This window comes from Anneissia japonica, unplaced genomic scaffold (genome assembly GCF_011630105.1).
Source record: "Anneissia japonica isolate Jap-2015-1 unplaced genomic scaffold, ASM1163010v1 scaffold287960_len3192837_cov198, whole genome shotgun sequence".
Taxonomy (NCBI): domain Eukaryota; kingdom Metazoa; phylum Echinodermata; class Crinoidea; order Comatulida; family Comatulidae; genus Anneissia; species Anneissia japonica.
The window spans coordinates 1,233,706-1,243,955 of record NW_022712725.1 but is presented as its reverse complement, the minus strand read 5'-3'; the positions used below and the strand labels follow the sequence as shown (position 1 = coordinate 1,243,955).

General features: G+C 33.0%; 1 protein-coding gene across 1 annotated transcript in view; it reads left to right on the top strand.

The window, feature by feature from the left end:
* The window catches only part of LOC117108050 (STE20-related kinase adapter protein alpha-like), a 16,784-nt gene extending 6,738 nt beyond the window's left edge, over positions 1-10,046 (top strand). Inside the window, exons 3-10 of the mRNA XM_033249898.1 lie at positions 613-731; positions 1,491-1,599; positions 2,140-2,263; positions 2,789-2,960; positions 3,416-3,520; positions 4,269-4,489; positions 4,758-4,885; positions 5,526-10,046. Of these exons, the coding sequence (XP_033105789.1) occupies positions 613-731; positions 1,491-1,599; positions 2,140-2,263; positions 2,789-2,960; positions 3,416-3,520; positions 4,269-4,489; positions 4,758-4,885; positions 5,526-5,602 (1,055 nt within the window). The 3' untranslated portion in view covers positions 5,603-10,046. The remainder of the gene's footprint in view (positions 1-612; positions 732-1,490; positions 1,600-2,139; positions 2,264-2,788; positions 2,961-3,415; positions 3,521-4,268; positions 4,490-4,757; positions 4,886-5,525) is intronic.
* The last annotated feature ends 204 nt before the right edge of the window (positions 10,047-10,250 follow it).

The window sequence follows — 10,250 nt, the reverse complement described above, 5'->3', positions numbered from 1 at the left end:
TTTAAAAATGATAATAGTACCTATTCTTTTGTAAAATAACATGAATTTAGAATTTTCCAACATATACATTCTGAATAATAATTGCATTTAAGTAAGCTATTTTTTACTATATTTTAAAATTTAAAAGTACTATGTATTTGGATCATTTTTTTCACATTTTACCATTGAAATACCAAAATATTGATTTTAGATCTTATTTCTATATAAAATGAGCTTTAGTTTGATACCAAACTTGATGGGATTTGATAAGTATGAAAAATTACAAAAAATCACTTTGCACTATGAAATTGCCCATTTGGAGTCCTGTGCCCCTCAAACCTGGTGCCACTGTTATAGAATTTTGTGAGAATGTGTATATTAAGTAGGTCTTTGTACAATTTAGTAAAGGGAAAAACCTCACTAATAGAATAAATTATTAATCAAGTTTTGACAGGTTTATGTATTCGGGGATTTAGAACACAGCCCCTGAAACAAATTAGAAACATCAAGCACATTATTAAAATTGTTCTTGATTGTGATTATTTCCATCCTAAAATTAATGAGAACAAAATGTGTAATATCAATCAGTATGTATTAATTACTGTATTGTGTGTTTTTTTTTTCATCCCTAAGGCAAAGCTTGTGATGGGGCAGCAACGGTATACTTGGCCCAGCATACGCCCTCAAGCACATTTGTTGCAGTACGCAAGACAGATTTAGAATCTGATAAAGCATCTTTTGCTAATTTACAGGTAGAACTTTTTTGAAAATTGTGTTTTTTAGCTAAGTGATGTGGAGCTGTGGCTTGTTGGATAAATCTCTGTCCAGATTATTAAATTTAATGTGAAAAAAAAACTGCCCATATATAGTCATGATGTGCCTACTGTATATATGGTCATGAAGTGATGTCATCATGACCATAATTGGGCATGTCACATGTTTGCCTAAGCCCAATAAAGGACTTTTTTTTATGGAGCATTAGTTTTGTTTCTGTAATTAATGAGTCACTTTTGATTGAAAAATAAAAATAAAATAATAATGGTTAAAGCCACAGAGCCTTGTGGGAGCTTTCTTTTCAGTTGTGGTCAAATAAAAATCAAATCAGGACCAAATGCGCTTCATTCCCTACAGCTATTAAACTTTAAACAACAATTTTATTGTAGTAATAAAGCAGTTGCACAGACTTTCGTACTTTATTTGTACATCATAAAACCAGATATCCATTTGTATTTCCTCCAAATGTGGTTACTGTAGAAGTTTTTGAATATTCAGTAAAACTGGTCTCTTGAGGAAATGTTACCCACATATGAAACAACATTTCCCTTTAGTATTTCTCAACCACAGACCTGTATCAAGACCTTGGTTTAAGAAATTGTTTTTAATTCTTGGCTGAAACCACCAATATACAAAGAAAGTGAGACTTGTGGTGTTAATGTTAGTATGAAGTACACGTTTCTAAGCTACAGTAAGCTTAAATGTTTTCCAAATGTATTTGTTTGTTTAACTTTCAGCATGAGTTCCATTTAATGCGACTGCTGCAACATGAGCACCTTCTTTGTTGTCATTGTGCATTTGTTGTTGCTAATGAATTATGGGAAGTCATGCCTCTTATGGACTATGGTAAGAGTCTTGATTTCAGAATCTCTTGAAAGCTCAATCTGAACTACCATTAAATTACCTCCAGAAGTATGGTCAAAACCATGTTGATTTGGGGCTGACTTTTTTTGTTGTGTTTACACGTAAACCGAAATTATGACCACTTTGCATTACATGTAGATGACAATAGGATGTAAGAAAAAAAATACAAGACATGGAGAAAACATTTGATAATGTATAGACATCTGGGTGTGAGTCCCCTTCACCATTACAGCTATCAATATTGAGATTACAATGTTAATTTGTTCACTTATTTCTTCATTATTTATTATTCACCGCATTATTCAAATTTTGATGCACAATAATCTACTTCGACATATATACCTTCTACTCCATTATGTTTCTCATAGGGTTACCGTAGTATCATTCTTATTACCTATCCTGACTTAATTCTCTAGCAAAAAATCTATCATTTCCTCCTCGAAACATTTTAATCAAGTGTTGGCTTTATATTATTTGTTGTGTCTCATTAATGTATGTATTTATTTGCACTTGGATTTATAGGATCTGCTCAAGATATTGTAGCAGCCAATTTTCCTGACGGATTGGGTGAATTATCCATAGCATACATTCTCCGTGATGTTCTTACTGCACTTGATTATATCCACAAAATGGGATTCATACACAGGTAACATTTTTATATCAGTCAATTAGATAGTTAATAAAATTTATCAATTATTATCCTATCTTGTAAAGAAGCCCATGAGTGTCTTTTCGAGGGTAATTTTGCAATCTATAGAAGGGGCTTCAATTCGAGATGGGCTTAAATTAGAGGTTTTATGGTATGACATTTGAATACTGACGTTGAACTGACCTGATGATAAAATTTAAGCTTCTTCTCTGAATAAGCCAAAAACAAGCTACAGTATTTACTTGTATGTGTAAAGCAGCCTGTGTAGAATATAATTGGATATCTCCTAGGACAGCATTCTACAAAGTTTTACACTGACGACCCACTTTGCGGAATGTTGTTTTAGGATGCAGAATATATTCTGGTGTACTCTCCTGGGTTCTACATCAAGCATGGTTGTCCCAGTATCAATCAACTAGTGAAGTCATGTGCCTTGAGCACTGCCTTTTCAACCATCACCACCACTAACATTCAAAAATGTTCACATACTGTATTTTAAAATTGCTACTGTTTTTATTTCAGGAGCATCAAGAGTAGCCACATCCTCCTGTCCCAAAATGGCCGCATTCTTATGACTGGACTCAGTACTGCCGTTAATATGGTCAAGGATGGTCAGCGACTTCGAGCAGTCCACGATTTTCCAACTCATGCTGTCAAGAACCTGCCGTGGCTTGCACCAGAAATATTAGAACAGGTAATTTACATTTTGATATATGAAATTACGTCAGTTATATTACGTTTAATTCTTGTTACTTTTTGATGTTTTCTAGATTTAATAACAGTAGATTTTTATAATGTTTTATTCATATTTCATTTCATTTTACTATTACTGTATATAATATATTTGTGTAATGCAAGTTTTTTAAAATCCATTTTGCAAATGCTATAAGTACTATAGTATGTGAAAAGTATTATAAATGTGCATTAATTTGATAGGTTTTAGTTGGCACCAGTCTGTTCGTCTGACTGACCAATGGACTGATTAAATGCCGGACAAACTGTCTACTTGATTGATACACTCATTCACTTATTAATTTATTCATTCATTCATATCACTTTGGTTTCCATTTAGCAGTAATGTACACTAATTATGCATGTATGTTCAGTATTGATTTTCATATTGTATTTATGTATCTGCTTTTTGTACAGAATTTACTGGGCTATGATACAAGGAGCGATATCTACAGCATTGGAATAACAGCGTGTGAACTAGCCAATGGATGTATTCCTTTCTCTGACATGGTATCAACTAAAGTATGTTTGAGATATTTATAAAGCTCTGTATTCACACTATCAAATTTTATGTGACAAATAAATGTGATATGCTAATATTTGCACAGAGCATTAGTTTCAAAAATTTGATGATTAATAGTGTATGCATTACAATTAATTATATCAATTAAATATTTTATTATATTGTTTTTATTATAATAAAAACAATATAATAGAAAAGTATTATATTGTTTTTATTATAATACTTTTCTATTGTTTGAAGTTCAATTTTTTTTAAATTATAATTACTCCTATAAATTATATAATTACATTTATTAAACCTAGCATTTCATTTTCAATATAATAATAGTTGTAAAAATAATAATTTAGTACTTAAGGTTTTTAAGATCTGCTTGTTAGTTTATTTTATTCTACTTAATATACTTAATACTTAATATCGTAGTATTTTAAAAGATGGTTACAATCAAGAAAAAGACACAACTGATTTGCCATATGATGTTGCAACATTTTTTAAATATATTTATTTTTCTTACTGACTTACACATATAAAGCATGGGTTACCTTATCATGAGTGCCAGTGATGAAATAGCCTAACAAGTACCTCTAAAAACTCCATAATTCAAAAAAGTAAAATACATTAGAAAAAAAATGTTACATTTATAGAAAACAAGAGAGGGATGCTATGCCTCTCTTGTTCTCTATCTTCTACCCAATATTTGTCCATGTATTACCCTATATAACCATCATTATTAAACTTCCAATCTGTTAGATGCTACTTGAGAAGATAAATGGAACCACCCCAAAACTGCTGGATGCTACCACTCTGGGAGAGGAGCAACTTATGTCCCAGGCAGACTCTGGTATAGACACTGGTATGGTTGGCAACAGTGCATCGTCAAGTAGGCACAGTTCCAACCCCTACACAAGAGTTTTCTCATCCCAATTCCATCAGTTTGTTGATATATGTTTACTGAGAGACCCATCTGAAAGGTAAGGTATCACATGTTGCTGTCACATGTCTGCTCTATCACATGACATAACCTATCACATTTTTAGCCTATTCAGTGAGTATCAGAATGGTTTATATATATATATTTATTTATTTATTTTATTCATTTTGGCAAAACAATATAAAATCTGTACAAATATACAGTAAAAAGCTGGGGAGAAGCAAAAGCATAGGAATGCTATACTATATATTTATAACAGATACTAGATTCAGCTTTCTAATGAATCGTTTAATTTCTATCTTTCGTAGACCTAGTGCGGCAGCTTTATTAACTCATCCATTTTTTAAACAAGTGAAGAAAAGAACCAGTGAACTCTTAACTTCTGTTCTGCAATACTTAAAACCAATAACACAAACTGAACAGCTCTTGAAGAAAGGTAAGATCATAGAAGTACTGTAATTACTTATCAATTACAGGGTTCAGGATTTAATGCTAATATCATTATGGTTATTCTCGTGACTCCCAAGTCTAAAAAAAAAGCTAGGATATAAAGCTTTAGCTAGTCTCGATCCATATTTCTCTTTTAATAAAAAAGATTTGTGGCACTGCTCCATTAGTGAAGTGTTTGATTCACAGCTCTTTTAATCTGTGAACAAACAACTAGAATTTCAAACCGTATAGTTTACTGTGTTTGACAATAAAGATTGAATTGATTTACAAAAAAGTGTCTCATTCAGAAGTTGGTAACTAATCCCATAAGAATTCTATCTTTTTTAACAGATTTATGAAAATAGGGATTTCCATTATGGCCATCCCAAGGTTTTAATTTAATTTTTTTAAAATTAAAAATTCCAATTACAATTTTTTCCCATAGGCCAACCTTTTTCCCACCCCAACACACAAAAACAATTTCAAAATAACCTCTTTTATTCTTTTTTTTTGGCATTTATTTAAAAATAACCTTCTTCCCAAAAAGGCCCAGCAGTGAAAAGGTTAAGCAATTAAATATTTAATAGTTTTCAGATTTTAAATTAGGTCAAATTGTCCTGCATAACAAATTTCCCTATTTCTTGTAGTAACTAGGCCTGATGTAAGAGACACTGCACAGCAGCTACAGGAAATGGATGTAACAGATAATTGGGTCTTTGACTGAACATGTGATCTTGTGAGTAGATGCTGATTGGCCAGATGGGATACTGAGCAATATGTTAGCAACTGAGAACAGGTCAGATCGTTGTTGAAGGATGATGGGATGTGAGATGCATAGGATCTGTTTGAGAATTTTTTTTGAGAAAATGTGAATTTTATCTTAATTATGAAACCCATTTGGTGGTTTCCAGTAGAATTTAATGTAAGATAAATAAATTTATTGCAAAAATATAAAGCAAAAAAAAAACAGCAATAAACAAAGAAGTCGAAGGATTTTCAAGACATAGAATTTTTCTATTATATATATCAACTACTATTAAATAGCATTAAAAAAATCTACTGCTAAATAGTATCATTATGTATACAATTTCCATTGTTTGGAGGTGAAACTAACTAGGAGTTGCTTGGCAACAGGGAACAGGATTCCATTTGAGATAATGCTTAGCGGTCATGCACTTAGGCAATTTACACCTGATTCACGCAAGACAAAATTTTACACAGGACGCGTGTTAATAATTGCACGGACTTTGGCCAAATTATTCCTACAAAGACAGTTACATTCCCACAAGCAAATACAAATTTGCTAATTAAAAGCTGATGAAATGGATATGGTGTTGATTTTTCTTAGTTTAGGATAGTAAATGTTTAAAATCTACTAGGCCTACACGTAGGGGCCTAGTCAAATTTCTCTCCTGCGTCTGTGATTATCTTCGGCATTTCACATGAATATAATTTATCAAAAAATAATATAATTTTGAACTTGAGGGTTATCCTAAAAAGATTTTGCACGGAATGACAGATAATGAAGATATACATGCAACACCACAGAGTAACATAAGCGATGTGCCCATGAGTAAACAGTGCTAAATATCTTCAAAGTGTTACCAGCTTTTGCGATGTCTGTTTTCCTGCGTGGTTATTACACAGGACGCATACTAATTTGTGGTCAGTTGGAGGCAATGTAGTAAAGGACACATTCACCATTATAACTGTTTAAAATGCAAATAATAATAGCTGGTTAAATAGGCAGACAATCAAGATATAATATGCGGCACCACGAGCATGCACACACTGAACATGCTAAGTATTCCGAGGCCTCATATTTTGGAAATTACCTTGGAATACATACCACTATTACACGGATGTGCATCCAAATAGAGGAGAAACTTAGTGAGGGACGCACGCACGCTCAATTTTTCCTAGCAGGCATCACGTTTAATATTTTGTTTGTGCGAGTCTGGTCAAGATGAAGGTATATTTGTACTTAAAATGTTTATCCTAAACTGTTGATGCTGTAGCTGTGTTTGATAGAAATTTCCCTTACAGATTTATCATCACATCTACACTTCTTGGGAATTTAAAGCACTCAATTGCAGCATACTCATGTTCATTTCTGTTTGCAACCATGGATAACACAGAAAAGTCATGAAAAGTGAAACTAAATTAAGCAGGCTGGAATAAATCATTAAAACTGATAAATAAGATCACAACATTAATAATGTTGCTAGTCCCATTACCCAGGGTCAGTTTGAAGACAAGTGCAGCACTCACATCATGCAGTTGCATACGATAATACTGAGTAAGTCTAAAGGAGTTTATACCAAATTGGCTGAATAGTGAACAGAGGTTTGGGTTCGAATCCCAATTGGGAAGAACTATTTAATCATTCTTTATTCATTTTAATTATTTTTTTGGAAAGATTACTTTGTAACCATTTTAGTAAATTAATTAATATAAAAAATGTTTGTTATTGATAAAATTTAAAGGGAGTATATTGTATTTTATCATTGGTCAGTTAGAACAGTATGATGGGCGTACATTAAAAAATGGAAAAACTACCAGAATTTTACATACAGGATATTCATAAGAGAATACAGTAATATCCATATTGAGGTGTTTCTTTACAGAGAAAAAAAAATTGGCAGCTATCCAGAAACCCAGCAGCGTATCAAGCAGTTGTCTGGAAAACATTATGTTAAAACATTAATGTGATTGGTGGGTGTGAATATGGGATGTATTTAGAACATAGCACATAGTAATGTAATACCTAATGACTCACAGTGATAGTCATAAATATTATATGCACATCTGTGTGGAATTGTAAGTGGAAGCACTGCAGTACTTAAACTTCATTTTAAGCTTTTCATCTCTCATTTGAAATCCATGAGATTTTTGAGTCTTACTTAAAAGCTTGTAATCATATTTATGGATAAGAACTGTTATAATAATTTGAAAATTTTTACAATTGATTTTCTGGTTGCAAGCCAATCAAATCAATAAACCTTTGTTACCGAATCCTTTATTTAATTAGCTGGTATATTTATCCATTGAACTTTTTACCTATTACACTGTACCATACATTCTTCCAGTTACATTTTTCTGAATTCAGTCCTCCCATTGGTGTCTGTGAATGTGATGGGCATTATTCACCCTAAAGCAACTCCCCAATCCACCTTTTGCACTTGGTTAATTTGGGGTAGTGACATCATCTGTATGAGGTATTAAATAAAAACATTACCAAAGAGCGGGGCTATTACTGTAAATTTCTGCAAAAGGTGGATTGTTATCAGAGGTAAATTATTGGTTGTTGAATAATTCTCTCCTGATTAGTACCTGGGGATTAATTTGATTTGTGAATTAACCCTCCGATGTTATTTGTGAGGGACATTAGTCCCCCTCCCTCAATTGGTATCTACAGGGAAATACTGTAAGTTGTACCACAACTAAACACCCCCCCCCCATGAGCCACTGTGTCGTCTGAGTAATTCAGGTAAGAAAGTATGTATAATGAATGAAGCGTGATCTAAGCATTTGTTTTGTTACTCTACTGTATATTGGGTCATCTTCAGGATAGATATTTATCAATGCTCATAACCTCCAAAAAATTTTTACCTCAGAGACACATCAATCTTGGACTCGTATTGGCACCTCAAAGAATCAGTAAACTTTACCTCCTCAATATAGGAGGGGGAGTTCATTACCAGTTGTCTTAACTAGTCCCTTCCCACTGATATCTTGGAGATTATGTCTATGAACTCCATTGTCATACGATATGTACCCTTTTTTGTGGTTTTTTGTAACACAAGGCCTCATGATGCGAGTTCACATCCAAGCGTAGCACTTTCGTATTGTATGTAAACTCGCTTTCAGTTATGTTTGATTACAGTTGTGGAAATAATCTTGATTGTGGTGGCACGCACTATGTCTTGTCACATGTACAAGATACTGTACATGGCAGTGAATGTGTTAAGAATGTTTTGTAATAAGCAAATAGTATAGCTGCACATAGTACACTAGCAGATAATATATGAAGTTAGATTAATGCATGAAAATATTTTTGAATGCATTAATCTAACCTTGGTCAGGATTTTTGGTTTTAGCTTTTCCATTGCATTTCAGTTCTTTAACTGTGGCTTTTTATGACAAGCTTCTGGAAACTGCAACGGTTCTGTTAAGTCAACATTTTTAATTTTCATGACATACCTAGCCAAAGAAAACTTAATCAACATCATTTTTTCTTTGAATAAAAGTCATCTTTCTTTGTCCGGGCCGATAGAATCTTGCAATTATTGCGTCTAGACTAAGGCCACTCACTAGGCCTAGAACTAATTCTTTATCTACTGTGTCACCCAAGTCGTCAGGAAATAATTCTATGGAGTCTTGGCCTCCCAGACCTAGGCCTACATCTTAAAAATTTGTTCCTTGAGACTTGAAATACGTCTCAAATAGTCCAATTCCAAATTCCTCTTTTTCTTTATTTTTGGCATCCATATAATTCAATAAAACCCTTAAATCCCCTGCTGCAAAAATTTTAAAGCGATTTTCAGCTTTTAGTTTTACTGGCTCCATGTTCACGACACTATATCATTATCAACAAATGCTCGAGTATATCATCTGCCCAGGGCCTGAACTGCCTTTCCAGGCGTGCCTTGTAGTACAGCTAAGTGTAAAACGCATAGCAAATAGTATAGATCTGCAAGAGGTCCGACTCTCTTGGTTTAGTTGGAACATAGTCCTATTTAAAAAATTACTACCACAAACTAGAGGTTGTCCTACAAAAGGCAAGTTTCAAACTCTATTTGAATTCTAATAGGGCGCCCCCTATATCATGGTAGTACTTTTTTAAACGTCGCATTGTGTGCATACAAAATCAGGGCAGTCAGACCTCTTGCAACTCTATACTCTTTGCGCAGAGCTAGCCAATCCTCGCAGTTACAAAAACATGAAGTACTTTTTTTTCGCGAACAAATGTAAAAGAAGTCAAGCAAACTGTGCACTAATGAAAAATTAGTGCACAGTTTGGGGATAGGAAAATAACATTTGGAGTTACAGTGATGATGTCATGCTTGGCTTGTAATATGTTTTATAAAAATTCATATTCTGTACATGTTAGAACTTTTGTCAATGTATGTGCATTAATTTTGAAATAAACTGAACCTCAGTTGATATTTTGTTGTCTTTTATTTAATCATTTATATTATAATTGCTATATTTTGAATGACAACAAAACAATTTCAAGGTCACTAATAATAATTATTTATAAGTCATCTTTCTGAAAAAACCCAGAATCCCTACAACAACAAATGAAATAGAATTATACACTGTAGAAATGTCATAAGGTAATAGGGGAAAAGCAGGTAATTATGCAAATG